Here is a 16581-nt window from a genome sequence, read left to right as displayed (position 1 = left end):
ATCCAGGAGATGGCTGTTCATTATATTATTCTCTCATACTTCAAAGTTATTATAGAGCCAAAAAAAAAAAAAATCAGATGTACCTTAAATCGTTGCAAACGTCCAATTTTTTCACCAACTTCAGCTTCCATTGCTATCAATTCATTCTTCTGTTTCCCATTTTCTTTCCTAAGCTGTCGCTCCATTTCTACTAAAGTAGTATACTGTCTTATGAGTGACTTTTCATTCACTTGCAGGACTGTGATTTTTCTACTATTTTCTGAAAGTGTTTTTTTCATTTCATCTGAATCCATCTGAAGAGCACTGAGCAAATTCTGCACAAAGACACATTTATATTACTTGTTGAATGTAGCTATCTTAGTTGGTACAATATTGTACACTGATTTTAAAAGAGTTTTACTTACATTATATTCTTTTACTTTTATAGCATCTTGTTGGATTTGATCCTCTAGTTTTTTCTTTTCCTCTTTTACTGTTTCAGATTCTATCTTCCAGGCCTCCTTTTCACTTCCAAAAAAATAAAAATGACAATATAATAAAACCTAATAAAATATTTACTACAGGAAAACAAGAGGCATCACAGCTCCTGGTATCTGGTAAGAGAGTATCTCAAAATTCCATTTGACAAGGATTTAGCCTGTAAGTTCTATTTTTATTAAATAAATGCAATGTATAGATATTATTTTATCTATCAAGTTACTTTCATTATTCCATGAGTCACAACTCTACAACTGTTAAAATATAACAAATGAAGGTGAATCTTACAACATTTTATTAAAAACAGAAAACAAACAGGAAAATAATCAACACTCCAAACTAATTCTGGAAATCAGTTCTCAATATTCTGACCCTACTCTTAAAACTTGAGGGTTAACCAGTTGCAAAATACTTAGAATATAAACAACAGTAGTAATCATTTGATTTAAAGGAAAGTGTGTAAGACACTGTTGCTTACCTGAGAGACATTCTACAGTCACCTGCAATCTGGCTGGCATAAACAAATTACAGAGCCACCACTCTCTTTGCCACTGAATGGTTGAGACTTGAACGTATGACTTGGACAGCTCATTAGCCCAATTCTGGCTAATGTGATCGGAGTCAAAGTCTGCTATGTTAGAAGGTTCTGGAAAATTTTTTAAACTAAAAATAGAAAGTTGTGTGGAAAAAAAAATATGTCTCTTCTCCAGTGGGCATGGTTTCCTCTTCCTTGAACTCCTACATCTATTTTATAAACTGTAATAGAAGATAATGACAACCCTTAAATGTGGCCTACCCTATAATTAGCTTTGGGTTTCTTGTTAGATCACATAACAATTACACTTCGTATTTAAATCACCGTTGATCTGGTATTCTAACGACTTCTAAGAAAATTATTTGGTTGATATAGATGAAATAGCAGAGATAAAGAGAAACATACTAGTTACCAATGAAAATATATCAATAATGATGACAGTAATGATGAAGAATGATGCTAGCAGCTGACATTTACAAAATGTTCATGTGCCAGGACATTTGCAAAATATTCATATCTGAGCATTTTCATGTAACAATTCAATTAGATTTTGTAATAACCCTATAAAAAAGGCATTACTATCTCAGAAATTCATAGATAAGGAAACTAAGACATAAAATAGAAGGGAAGAGGCACGAGGGAAGGATAAAACAAAGTATTTTTTTACATTTCTTTCATTATTACTAAGAATATGCTGCAATTACATTACAAAAGTTTTGCTAACACTTATACCTTAGATATTCTTTATATAATAAGCTTTGCTGATGACGAATTACTGCAAATTTTCTGTTATAGTCTTCAAGAGAATCTTCTAAGGTCTTTAATTTATTTTCTTTACATTCTAGTTCCTAAAAATTGGTTGAGAAATAAGAATGCAAAAAGAATCAGAATATATTTTAAACTGGAAAGTATAAATTCATACTTTGACAAGATTATAGAAAAATATATAAAAGAGAATATAGTCATCCACTTCATTAGCAGCACAGGTAATTTCTATAATATATGGAACATCTTAGTTTAAGGCATATTAAAGGAGGCAATATGTATAAAGAGAAGTAGTATAAAACTGGTAAAATTATTTGTACCATATTTGATAATTTCAGTATCCACATACATGATCAGATCCAGTGGTTATGAACTTCTTCTAGTCACTCAGCCTCACATACACTTTTGTGAACATACCCGTTCGTGCCTCCATTCAAACAACTCTTTGCAATTACTTCATTTCATAGACAAAGAAAGGGACTTAGAAAGATTAACTCAACATTAAAAAGCTCATAAAACTACACTTGGTAACCACTGCTGAGCACATATGGCAATCCTGGTGTCAGGTGCCTTATACACATGCAAATCCAACACTTAAAAAGTTAGTCTTGCATGGCTCCAAAGGCCTTGGCTACATCTATCACTCTTAGGGGATTGGAAGTCCAAGTACATGTTTTGTTTTGTTTTGTTTTTTAGTACATGTTTTGCTATGAACAGGTTTTCAGATTCCCAATTGGTACTCTCTAATCTACCAAAATGCCTTTCATTTTTTTTTATATAAAGGTGAAAAAAAGTAATGTTTATCAAATATAATATACAAATACAAAAACATTTTTCAAATACAAAAACAAGTATTATTTAGTAATCATCACTCAGGTATATTCACAAAGGGATCATCTAGGAGATGGAAACAGTAGCGCTAATAATCAAAAACATATTTTCTTCATTCCAAACACATTTTCGTAATTATATTTCAAATGAATGTGATGTTACGGGCATTCACACTTCAAATGAAATAATGAAAAGTATCTCTCATTAGGCCATTCATAATGACCACAATATAGGCAGCAAAACTTACACACCCAGGGCAAGCACTACCCTTTCTAATTTACTAATGAATTAACCAACACAAGTTGAAAGGGAAGAAAAACATTAAAGACAATTTAATTTAAAAACTTTCTCTTGTAGTTAAAATAAAAAAGGAACAATTTAATCATTTCACTAAAAATTGTAGCAGACTTTATTCACTTGAATTGCTTTTCCAACCAGCACTAAATAAAAGGGCTCCTCTATTTATACATTACCACCTTAGCTACATCATTCTACCTGTTAATCATATATTTCATGACATGTATGTCCACAAAATATGTCAGCATGCTTCTTAATACAGATGAATGGAACAAACTGCTTTCATTCATAATATTCCATTTAATATCAAAATCCAACTGCCATTCTGTCTGCCTGTGCTCGCTCTCTCCCCCTCTCTTTCTCTAATAAATAAATTTAAAAATCTTAAAAAAAATCCAATAAAAATATATCTCAATGATAATATTCTAAGAATACTCAAAGGAATATATGAAGAAACATACTATCAATAGCTTTTCTTATTGAGATGCAAAATTTTTACTACCTGTAAGATATGTATTAAATATTCATTTTGAGAATTAATAATATTGGCACTAGATGGTGCTATCCCATCAGGTAAGTCCACTCCTTTAAAAACAACATTTGATCCTTCTGATTGCCGTAAAAGAATGATCTCTTTTTCAAGATGATCTACCTGGAAACAAACAGTTCAAAAATGAGAGTCACATCTCTCAAAACCAAAGCCAAATTTAAGAGCTAGTAACTTTTTCTTCCTACTGAGTATTTTCAAAAAGTAAATGTATGAATGCCCTACCACCAGACATCAATTAAACTATACTTTAAATTTTATTTAGAACTACCTATGTATAGACTTAGAATTTTTGTATTCTTTTATATTATAAAAGGTACTTATTTCCCACTTATTTAGGAAAAATCCAAAAAGGAGTTTTCTTAATGTTGAATTAATTCAAGAAGAATTTTCTCAGTCTTTTAAAAAAAATTAAAAGTTTCATATTAAAACTATGTTCAGAATGTTTAGCATTTTCTATTATTTATTCATATTCTCACCTTTAAATTTGCTTTTGCCAACTGCTGAGAATAACTGATCGCCTCCTTCCGAGATTCCCTGAGCTCCTGCCTTAATTCTTCATTTCTTCCAGTAAGTTGGTCAACTTGGGCTTTCAAATGCAGATTAGCATCAAAGATTCCTTCTGCATTCTTCGATTCTATAGCCTAATAAATTTAGATTATATTGAAAAAGTGTAAAGCAAAATACTAAAATCATAATAAGAAAAAAAACTACCTTTTAAATAAAATTCACATTTAGGCATTTTACTCTTCACTGACAGGAATAATTACAAAATATGCCAAAACTATTTCTTATTTGTGAATCTAAATTCATAAAACTCTAGATTAATTTACATCAGTATTCCAAGCATAGTAATTACCTCGCTATAACATTTAACATTTAGCTAATTTTAGTAGACTGCTGGACTAGAAAAACAACTGGAAGGCAGTAAGAGGATTAGGGTTCAAATCTTAACCAATCTCTTACTAGCTCAGCAAGTGACTTAAATTCTTTAAACCTTAGTTTCCTTATCTCTAAAGAAGAGGAAATAATGTCACATCTGCCCACTTTAGAAAGTTTTTACAGTCAAAATGAGATAATTTATATGCAGATACTTTGAAACTATGCAGCACCCATATTTAAAGCATGATCAGAGGACTGAAATAGTTACTACATTTAATTAAGTGAATTCTTCATTGCTTCCTCTCCACACAGTTGAAGCATATATGACAAAAAGGCAACATATGGTAACAAAGTATTATCCAAAACGGCTGGATAAGCAAAAATAGTATGTCAAATATTAAAATATTATCAAAAATGCTTCATTCATCCTAATTTGCCAACAATGGCATACATAAATATACATACACCCCAGTACACACTGACAGAGTACATACATATAAATATATATGCATTTTAAAGAAATTATATATAACAAAGCTGCTAACTGCAAAGTAAAGAAAGCTTCAGAAAACAAGGCAAAGACAAAGAAGGTTAGTGATCCAGTCAATTTGAGGCAGAAGTTTTATGGAAGTAAGCTTTGACCCTCAGGAGACTGAGGCAGGGATCATATGGAATAAGAAATTACACTAATTCAAAGGGGATACCAGGAAGACAGAAGTAAGTAGAAGGAGGTACTGTGACAGACATCAAGGTAGCCTCGTCAGCTGTCTTGCTGAGAACAAGCACCATGTTGTCTATGTGCCCTTTTCTTAAAATGAGATTAAAGGGTGATTAGAGGTACTGAAAAATAACCTGTGGCGACAGAAAGTGAAATGAAGTACATAATCAAGAAATATCTCAACTAAAGTGTCACTGATTCTGAAGATTTCTTACAGCAGGAATTGTTAGGTCATTTGTGAGTTACAGACAGGGCATATCAATCAGAAAAGAACGACAACCCAAGATAGAAGCAGATGAAATCTCTGCAAACAGTGGTCCTGGCAAGACCAGAAACTGTCAACTGAAACAGAAGAAGTTAGAATTTCCTGCTCTATCTGTTCTGTTTGTATTTGGTCACTAAGTGGAGTTTCCCTTGGAAAATAGTTTGAGTTAGACACACTATCAATAGTGAGTAGCATCACAGATGAAAGATGTTCACAGAAAAAGCATGAAGAATCATTTTAGACACTCAAAATAACAGAGGCAAACAAAGTCACCAACAGGAGAAGAAACATAAAAATGAGTAAAATATAAAGAGAATTAAATGGTTCTTATAAATTTGTCAAAATGATCTTCCTGCTTCAGAAGTTTTGAACATACCAGTATCACTCTTCTTCTCTGCTACAATACAGTGCTGCTAAGAACAAGTGTTCAACTACTGACTAATTCACCATAAAAAAAGCAATTCAACAAATAACATTTTCTTGGGAAGCACAAACTTGGGAAGCAATAATATATGCTAAGTATGTTCAGATTATGTAAATAATTTATTTAAATATTAATAATTTAAAATGCATATATTATTCAAGTTTATGTAATACTCAATAGTGTAGAATGCTCAAATCTCTATATAGTAGATGTAAATAGACTATTATTTGATGGCTAATATTTTTCCTGTAGCAATGCTTAAGCATTCCTTAAGCAATGCTTAAGGAATTTACAATATTCCTACTACATCCTGTTACACTTCTAGGTTTCTGGCATAAGGTCCTAGCAGACTACCTTCCCACACTTAACAAGATTCTAGAAAATAAACAAAAGAAAGTAGATTTTGAAGAGGACTTAAAACTTGGAAGACAGAACCACTGATGAGTGCATTTTGCAGGGGGGAGGGTAGTGCTATGGGGAAGGGACAGGCTACAGTTGCAGTGACCTGTCATCTTTCTGGCCAAGAAAACCAGAGACAGAGCCCAAAGTCTGGAAAGTAAGACAGGAATTCCAGAAAAAAAATAACCAGCAAAAAGGAACTCCAAATTCTGATAAAAACTCTACCAGGCTGACCTTTTAAATGGAAGACTTGAGAAGTTAGAGGAAAGTATCAGTGATCTTAAAAAAGATAAATAGCAATTATCCAATCAGGAGGAGAAAATATAAAAAAAATTAGGGGGAAAATGAAAAAAGCCTCAAAAACTTGTGGACACTATCAAAAGATCTAACATGTGTCACTGGAGTCCCAGAGACAATGGGACAAAAAAAATAACTGAAGAACTAAAAAAGAGGAAACTTTTCAACTGTAGTGAATAGCACAAGTAAACAGACTGAAGAAACTCAGCAAACCCCAAACAACATACACGCATACAAATATATGCGTGCACACACATACCTACACACACACCAATGCACACTATAGTGAAACCGGTGAAAACCAAGTAACAGAGGAAGTTCTGAAAGCCTGAGAAATCGACATGTAACAAACAGGGGAACAGTGAACAGTGACTCAAATGACTATAAATGTCTCATCAGAAACAATGAAGGCCAGAGAACAGCTGAACAACATCTTTAAAGCAGGAAACAACAAAATAAAACCTATGTGGAAAAAACTTACATTAACTAGTCTTTCAAGACTAGGGATGATTAGAGATGTTTCTCCTCCTTTAACATCAGGATCTTTTTGCATTTCCTTAATAGCTTGCAATATTTCTTTCATACCTTCTTCCAGCTGCTTATTTTCTTCAGCTAATTCTTTTACTAAAATGACATATTTTTCTCATTCAGTAAGTACCTTCTTCACAACTTACACTACTCTATACAAATAACAAATATATCACATATAGAAAAAATACCCATTTGGAAATGCCAAAGTAAATAAATGTACAAAATAATCACCTATAAATCCAATGTGTGAATAGTTGAATTCAATGATACACCTATTTAAATCATGTGCATATATGTTTCACTGTTGAAAGAAATCATAAACATACTTTGTCTTCACTTCATTAAACATCTTTTAAAATCATTTTTTAACTCCAAGTTCATTAAACAAATAAGAAAAACTGACTCATTTATCACCACAAAAAAATCTCCATTATAACTTTGACAATGAATATATCAAGGCAAACCAAATACATGAATGAGAGACACTGAAGCTTATATATTATGGAGATAATTAAAGTTAAAACAGACTAGAAAACAAGAATGTTTTAAAGTCCTTTTAGATCCATAATTTTCGGTATAGGATAAATAAGTACAGAAAAATAAGAAACAATAATAACTTACATTTATTCTGAAATTTGGTTATTATTGTTCTACCTCTTTCTAAATCTCTTTCCTTTTCAATTAGTTCTCTTGAAAGAAATTCATTCTGTACAGAACACAAAGAATAAAGTTGATTTTTTAAAACAAAATATCACTATAGTTTTCAAGTTAAAAAATTTTGACTAATTGAGGTATAATACACCAGAGATAAGCTATTACAGTAGTAATAACAATAAAACCCAAAAGGTAGAACAGCTGGTGGTCTTGCTCCCACTTTCTCCCTTTACCCACTCCCACAGCAAAAGGCAAAGAAATATAATGAAAGTTTTTGTCTTTAGTACCACAATCATCTCTTTTAATAGTCTGCCTTTATACTACCTGTTCTGCCTGGGTTCTATGACGTTCAAGCTCTATTTCTGCACTTCTATTCTGTGCTTCCTTGACCAATAAATCCTGTGCTATGACTTCATTCTAAAGGAATAATTAATAAATTAGGCAAGTCAATGATTTCATGTCAAACTCGCTGCATTTTTAAATTTTTAAAAAATGTGTATACATTTATGTTATGTGCAAGCATAAGAAAATTTTTATTACAATTATTGCTTAGAGAACTTTGTTAGGAAAAAAAAAAAAGAGTTAATAAAAAAGGTGATCTCAGTAACAGAATCTGGAGGAAAGCTCACCTGAGATCTAAGAAATACTAGTTCTCTCCGTAGCTGTTCTATAAGATTTTCAAGTGGATCTACCTGAGATGATTTTGATTGTGTAGTAATAGGCACATGGTCCAGAAGATTAACATCAAGTTTACTTTTCAAAATCTCTGTCTGTAAAGGCACTTCACTCTTTCTTAGATCTTCTTTCAAACTGGTATCAGCATATTTTATCTGGTTATGAACCTGTTCATCTTCTGATGTTGCTACTTGTGATTCATCCATGTCAGCTCTATTATCACGAATTTGTTCACAAAATATTGCAGATTTCTGCCTAAGTGATAACTTCTGGATTAAGTCTGAAGCTGTTGATAAGGCCTGTAAAGATGAACTGCTTTTCTGTGTGAAACTAGTCTTCTCAAGTGCCTGATAGCTTCTTGACACTTTCTTCATAGAGTAGTCAGAAAGAGAGTATAAGTAGTCATCTATTTCTTCACGCCTCTCCCTATTAAAGCTATTGACTAATGATTCTAGATTTCTTAGAGATTGTAGACATGGTGCTTTAAAAATCTCCTTTATTGTAATGGTTTCTGGAGGTGAATTATTATCTTTTACTTGTACAGATGAAGAAGGTTTAGTTAGAGAGACAAAAGGATCCACTTCACTTTCTACACTATGTTGAAATTCAGATAACATTCTTGATAATGATCCTATGGTGACATTCTCCTCTGGTTCATTCTGATATGACTGTGGAAAACCAAATGATGGTCTCCTATGTGGCAGCTCTATTTTATCTGAACTCTTAATCTGTATTTAGAGTAAATAAAGTCTCATTAATCAATCTTTGGATCAACAGGTTATTTAAACTTTAAAAAAAAGCTATTTAACAACTATAAAAAGAAGCAATGTCCAAAATCAAGTAACTGGGGAAGAAATGAAAGCACTTATAGTAACATTTTTCTTCTCTTTGCCATAACAATACTGTTTACCTTTGATTGAGCTTCACTCATTGTTTTGAGGCTTGCAAAATCCAATTTCCTTTCTCCTATTCTATTTTCTTGAGAAAAGTTTTCAGTTAGGTTCAGGTCCTCAACAGTTAACCCTATATATAAAAGAATTAATAATTAGAAAGATAAAATAACTCTCTCATTATTCTAATTCTTAGAAAGTAAAATCAAGAGCTTTAAAAAATATTTTATTCATATATTTGTCAAAGAGAGAAAGTGAGTGAGCACAGAAGCAGCAGGGAGCAGCAGGCAGAGGGTGAAGCAGACTCCCTGATGAGCAAGGAGCCCAATGCAGGACTCGATCCCAGGACCCTGGGATCATGACCCAAGCTGAAGGCAGACACCCAACCGGCTGAGCCACCCAAGCATCCCAGGAAAATCAAGTTTTAACTCAAACAAAAGGTAGAATATTTCCAAAATCCTTGATCCACATGTAGCCTATACAACCTCCTGATTTAGCTCACTTTTAATATTAATAATATGAGAAATTAATATGACTTTTATCTTCTCTTTAATTCTTTACACACTCTATACTTTAATATAGTAAGTACTGAAGTAGTTTAGAGACATATAAAATAGGTAAGAATCATGAATGAGTAAACTGGTTAATACATTAATAATTTAGGAAGTTTTGCCATCCTAGAAATTTTTTGATATATTATAGAGACTGTGATGATTTAAAAAAAATCAAAATAAGCAAACCAAAAAAAAGAACAAAGCAACAAACAAAAAGCCCTTCATTATTCAAATACTTGTGGACTTGGGTGAAGCTAAAAAAAATTCCTTCTTGGGTGCCTGGGTGGCTCAGTGGGTTAAGCCTCTGCCTTTGGCTCAGGTCATGATCTCAGGGTCCTGGGATGGAGTCCCACATTGGGCTCTCTGCTTGGCAGGGAGTCTGCTTCCTCCTCTCTCTCTCTGCCTGCCTCTCTGCCTACTTGGGATCTTGCTCTGTCAAATAAATAAATAAAATCTTAAAAAAAAAAAGAAAAGAAAAGAAATGATTCCTTAAAAAAAAAATTCCTTCTCTATGGTCTTCTTAGAAAAAGGCACTACAATTGCTATTACAAAACTTAACCAACTGTTCCCTTGATATCAAATAAGATAAAAATGTTAATTTTTATTCAATAAAACATTGCTTTCACTTAAAGAATAACGTACAAAGAAAGTTTTCAATGTACTGCTTTTAAGGAAGATATTAACAGCAACAGATACCAATATAGAAATTACTAAATATCATCATTATTATTGATCATAGCATATTAGGATTGTGTGGGAGTTAAAAAACTATACTGTAAAGTTTTCAAAAGTCGATGATTCTGAAATTTTGTTCAATTATTTCATTGTGTTTTTTCTGTTTTTGCCTGTTTCAGATTAAGGACAGAAATCAATGATAATTAAATACTCTTCATCAGGCCATTATTTCATTTATTAAGCTTGCAGCAGAATCATTATAATATATATAAGATACAAAAAATTTCAGCTCCAGACAATTCATTTTCCAATGATTCTTTCAAGGATTTGGAATAACCGCATATACCTGAAGCTGCAGCTCTTTTTCCTCTTTCTTGAGCCATCTGGCGAATTTTTTTTTTCAGATCCAGTCGTTCTTCCTCTAGACTTTCAATCTATAAATTACAAATTATTAGTATTTCTTTTGGTTCAACCAGAAAAGAACTAATTGACTATCACACTTGCCTCTTTCAAAAGAATCTGGTTTTCAGCTCTGTACTGCTGCTGTTTTAGGCTTTTACTATTTCTAAATTCAGTTAAATCAATCATTGTCTTCGGTTCGAGGCCTAAAATAAAAAGCAATATAATTAAAAACTTGCCAACATTCAAATGAGCTATAAAAATTCACAAAGCAATTGGTTATCATCAACCAAATGGTTACAATTTATTCAGCTCACATCACTCAAGAATGAGGTACTATTTGTGCAAGAATTTCCAGATATTTGAACTATAACCTTATAAGTCAACATAATTTTATCACAATTATTAATAGAAGTCCTGAAAAAACACATCAGGATCTGTCTTCTTCTCCATGTTAGATTGTCACAAAAGTACTAGAATGTATTAAGTCAAAACAGAAGTTATGGAATAAAAGACTTGTGCTCAATTCCCACTTTCAATTATTAACAAAGTTGTAGGAATAATACTGCATTTCTTTTTCTTTCTTTCTTTCTTTGGCTTGTTGTCAAGGTGTTAAAAAATTAATCCATATAAGGTACTTAGTCCAATGCCTGGGACATAGTAGTCATTATTAATATCAGGATCAACTATATTACCACATGAGTCTGATGCCCCCACCGTTCCTCTCTCTTAACTTACTATTACTAAGTAGATATGAAGATTGTCTTAAGCAAGTATAAGACAAGATGTGGAAGCTTTAAAATACAAAAGGGACATCTGGGTGGCTCAGTCAGTTAAGCACCTAACTTCAGTTCAAGTCATGATCTCATGGTCCTGGGATGGAGTCCACATTGGACTCATGGCTCCGCAGGGAGACTGCTTCTCCCTCTGTCTTTCTCACTGCTGGTGTGTGTGTTCTCTCTCTCTCTCTTTCTCTCAAATAAAATCTTTTAAAATAAAATATAGGAAATCTGGTGTTTGTGGGAGCTATCTAATTCGTTCAGTCAGCTTCAGCAACTTCCAGTTTGAAGTCAGCTGTGACCCAGTAGGTAAAGTTGATCAGAAGGCTAACTTGGGGTACTGGCATGATTCTGCATCCTACTTAGATATGTTTTCATAAATAAATCACTTTCATAAAAATTTTATTTTTCCTTCCTATAGAACATAGTTTTCACAAATGATCACTTAATTCTAAGAAAGCATTAATTGGTATTACCAAGTATAATAAAATCAATATTCAGATTTTTATTTTCACTTCAAAGTAGCAATTTAGATTGGACTGTGTAACCATCCCTCAGAACTACATACTGCTTAAAATATAACCTATGAGAAATTATACTAGTTACCAAGCATGCTTAAATAAAGTCTTAAGAAAAACATGAACTGACAATAGGCCTCTGGGGGACTGGACCATACGTCCTTGAAGCCCAGCAGCTGGGGATGCCTGGCTTGCTCAGGGTGAACGCTGCCTGCTTCATTTTTCTGTTATCTCCCCTTCCCCGGAACATCAGCAATTAGTCAGAGAATCCTTTCATTTGGGCTTAGCTCACTATAGGTCATGTACTACTTTGCCTTTCTTCTTACATATTTACAAGACTCATGGTCAATGTGTAATCTATTCCAGCTTTGTTGGTTGTTACCCACTTTCTAATAAATATGAGACTGAGGAGTTGTTCGGGGCGACAATCTTTTCTACTGTCATCCCCTGCTACCATTCTCTTGCAGCTGACTTGTTTGTGCCTCATTCTTCTTCCATGTGCTGTCAGGAGGCGGCAGGACTGTCATAATTCAATATGCAAATGAGTTACACTAAATGAACTATTTATTGAAATCAATAAACTCTCAAGCTATATTTACTAATTACTTCTTCGAATCAATAGTAACCTTAAAATACTCAACCAGGGTTAAATTAAAGCAGCATATATCATAAAAGTACTTAACCAGTACTTCCAAATGTCCTCATGAATTCATCTGAGTGAGAGTATTTTGCAAACCAAATGGGTCATACAGACCCTAACTTTGTTGAGGAAAAGGAAGGGGGGAAGTTAACTTCTAATATGTAGTATTAGTTTAGTAGACTTTCAGTTTTTAAACAAGGAATTGTTTTTAAGCAGTTTTTAAACAAGCAATTACTTGAAAAGAAGCCAGACTGAATAAAGCAATGCTCCAGGCCAGCCCACCCACATCCCAAACCCATTAAATCCCTAGTCCCACTTCAATCAGAGCAGCTCCACTTTTGTTTTAAATATGCTTACAGAAGGGTTAATTTTGGGGGAAAAAAGTACATTCAGCTATTTAAAAATAATAATACATAAACAAAAAGAAAAAGAAAAAAATGACTTGACAATTAGGATTGATCAAACTATGGATCGTAAAGGATGACTTACCCACACGCTCCCTAAGAGCCTCATTTTCATCAAGGAAATCATTGATCTTCAACTCAAGTTTATTGATTTCCTTTGTCAATACTTCAATCTCTCGATCTCTTATTTTAATTTGGTTTTTACAATTTTTTATTTCCATCACAGCTTCTTCTAAACCATATATTCCCTGAAAAATATCCAGTCCAAGTATAATGTAGTTTATTTGAATAAATTATCAAATTTATTTTCTTATTAAGTATGAGCGGAAGTACACATAAAGGTAAGATTTGTGTCATGAAACTGTGCTTTTTATTGTGCTTTTAAAAAACAAATCCATTAAGAACACAGGCAGCAACCTCTTTGACCTCAGCTGCAGCAACATCTTCCTAGGAACATCGCCAAAGGCAAGGGAAGCAAGGGCAAAAATGAACTATTGGGATTTCATCAAGATCAAAAGCTTTTGCACAGCAAAGGAAACAGTTAATAAAATCAAAAGACAACTGACAGAATGGGAGAAGATATTTGCAAATGACATATCAGATAAAGGACTAGTGTCCAGAATCTATAAAGAACTTAGCAAACTCAACACCCAAAGAACAAATAATCCAATCAAGAAATGAGCAGAGGACATGAACAGACATTTCTGCAAAGAAGACATCCAGATGGCCAACAGACACATGAAAAAGTGCTCCATATCACTCGGCATCAGGGAAATACAAATCAAAACAACAATGAGGTATCACCTCACACCAGTCAGAATGGCTAAAATCAACAAGTCAGGAAATGACAGATGCTGGTAAGGATGCGGAGAAAGGGGAACCCTCCTACACTGTTGGTGGGAATGCAAGCTGGTGCAGCCACTCTGGAAAACAGCATGGAGGTTCCTCAAAATGTTGAAAATAGAACTGCCCTATGACCCAGCGATTGCACTACTGGATATTTACCCTAAAGATACAAACGTAGTGATCCAAAGGGGCACATGCACCCGAATGTTTATAGCAGCAATGTCCACAATAGCCAAACTATGGAAAGAACCGAGATGTCCATCAACAGATGAATGGATCAAGAAGATGTGGTATATATACACAATGGAATACTATGCAGCCATCAAAAGAAATGAAATCTTGCCATTTTCGACAACATGGATGGAACTAGAGCATATCATGCTTAGCGAAATAAGTCAAGCGGAGAAAGACAACTATCATATGATCTCCCTGATATGAGGAAGTGGTGATGCAACATGGGGGCTTAAGTGGGTAGAAGAAGAATCAATGAAACAAGATGGAATTGGGAGGGAGACAAACCATAAGTGACTCTTAATGTCACAAAACAAACTGAGGGTTGCTGGGAGGAGGGAGTTTGGGAGAAGGGGGTGGGATTATGGACATTGGGGAGGGTATGTGCTTTGGTGAGTGCTGTGCAGTGTGTAAACCTGGTGATTCACAGACCTGTACCCCTGGGGATAAAAATATATGTTTATAAAAAATAAAAAATTAAAAAAAAATGTGGAAAGATGAAAAAAAAAAAACCAAATCCATTAATATGATGGAAAATGGAACAGTTGGAACTTCCAAGTATAGCATCCTAATGACAAAGTGACTCAGAGAATGACATAGAAAACATTTAACGAGGTGTGCCTGGGTTCAGTGGGTTAAGCACCTGACTCTTGGTTTCGGCTCAGGTCTGATCCAAAGGTTGTAAGATCAAGCCCAAAGTGAGTTCCACACTGGGCGTGGAGTCTGCTTAAGATTCTCTCTCTCCCTCTGTCCCACCACCACCCTGCTCTCTCTTTCTCCCTTTCATTCTCAAAATAAATAAAAAGATAAACAGACAAATAAATAAATAAATATAAAATTAGTGAATGTTGAGGGAAATTGGAAGGGGAGGTGAACCATGAGAGACTATGGACTCTGAAAAACAACCTGAGGGTTTTGAAGGGGTGGGGGGTGGGAGGTTGGGGGAGCCCGGTGGTGGGTATTAGGGAGGGCACGGACTGCATGGAGCACTGGGTGTGGTGCAAAAACAATGAATACTGTTATGCTGAAAAGAAATAAAAAAAAAAAAAAATTAGTGAATGTTGTCTGTGTATAAGATCATGCTAGGTAATTCTGGGCTTATGAAGATAAAGCAAATGTTCATGCCATCTCCAGGGAGATTCTTACTCATCCCCTAAATAAACAAACTAAAAACACTTAACAAAATATAGGAAAGGAATAATAAGAGTGAATCAGTAATAGCATTAGAATATACGAGTCATTAGTTGCCTTAGTGGTAATGAGATTTAAAAATACAAAAAGTACAAAGTAAGTACTCTGTGTTGACACAGTAGGCAGCAAAACTCTCCCTGAAATAACTTCTGGCAAATAAACCAGTGGTGTCAGATCTATAATGCTGGCACAATGACACCACTTACAAAGAAACTAAACTTGCTGTCTCAACAAAGCTGATGATCTGGGCAAAATGTTTTGATCAAATGGCCAGAAAACAATTCTCCGGCTGAGAAGTAAATGCTGCTCTGACGTTTGAATAGGGGAGTACAAACCAACCAAGATAACCTTTATCATAAAACACTTCTGGAACGTTTCTGAAGGTAAACGGTAATGGCACAGAACAGTCTAAGTGTGAGTGGCAAGAATAATCTAAGCTCCTTGACTGACAAGATAAAAATACATACCGATTCATAATCTTTTAATCGCTTTAGTGTCTCAACTAGTTCTTTATCCTTTTCCCTAGCATCAGCCTCAGCCAGTTCAGCTGTTCTCTCAGCCTCTTTAGTTTTCTCTTCTAACATCTGAACCTTAGACTGAATTTTCATATAATGAGTCTGCTGGGAAAGAGTTGAAGCACCTATAGAGCAAAACAAAAACAAAAACAAAACCGCATGAATTACTAGAATTGATTACTTATTCCTTTAAATCCCTGATTCCTATATGAGAAGCAGGAAAAGTTATATGTCACTTAAAAAGTCTCTTTATTATTATTTTTTTATATTTGAAAAATAAAATTTGTTTTCATCATATTGACAGGACAAGCTTAAAAAGTTCAATAAAATCTTAGCTGAATGGCTACAGATTATATAAGATTGTAAAACACAATGCTTTACAAAGAATGATCATTGTGGCAAAAACCACTAGCTATCTGTTCCCACTGTTCAAACTTTGTCCACTGGAACAGAAGAATGCAATTTTGGACACATGGCCACATGAAATAAAGACTAAATTTCCAGTCACCCCAGCAGCTAGGTGTGGTCATGTGACCAATGGGATACAAGCAGACAAGCCATGTATTTCAGGAAATGCTTTTAAAGGAGAGGAGTGAATCTGTTCTCTTTCCTCCTTCCTGCTAGATGGAATACAGATATTAA

The 16581-nt window shown here is 33.9% G+C and overlaps 1 protein-coding gene across 8 annotated transcripts in view; it reads right to left on the bottom strand.

Annotated features, from left to right (window-relative positions):
- Positions 1–16581, bottom strand: part of CEP290 (centrosomal protein 290) — a 99726-nt gene that overhangs the window by 64339 nt on the left and 18806 nt on the right. For 7 of the 8 annotated variants that reach the window (XM_082738857.1, XM_082738854.1, XM_082738859.1 and 4 more), the window contains exons 13-24: positions 15892–16064; positions 13242–13404; positions 10921–11021; positions 10763–10850; positions 9208–9320; positions 7590–7674; positions 6919–7061; positions 3932–4096; positions 3408–3557; positions 1745–1860; positions 405–507; positions 84–314 (exon numbers count right to left, since the gene is read on the bottom strand). In XM_082738857.1, coding sequence (XP_082594983.1) covers positions 84–314; positions 405–507; positions 1745–1860; positions 3408–3557; positions 3932–4096; positions 6919–7061; positions 7590–7674; positions 9208–9320; positions 10763–10850; positions 10921–11021; positions 13242–13404; positions 15892–16064 — 1631 coding nt within the window. Of the gene's footprint in view, positions 1–83; positions 315–404; positions 508–1744; positions 1861–3407; positions 3558–3931; positions 4097–6918; positions 7062–7589; positions 7675–7946; positions 8040–8251; positions 9026–9207; positions 9321–10762; positions 10851–10920; positions 11022–13241; positions 13405–15891; positions 16065–16581 lie in introns of all 8 variants that reach the window. The other variant, XM_082738861.1, reaches the window with a different exon arrangement.

Source organism: Mustela nivalis (assembly GCF_964662115.1).
Source record: "Mustela nivalis genome assembly, chromosome: 7".
Classification (NCBI taxonomy): domain Eukaryota; kingdom Metazoa; phylum Chordata; class Mammalia; order Carnivora; family Mustelidae; genus Mustela; species Mustela nivalis.
Note: the sequence above shows the minus strand (reverse complement) of the source record. Positions and strands in the feature narration are given on the sequence as shown.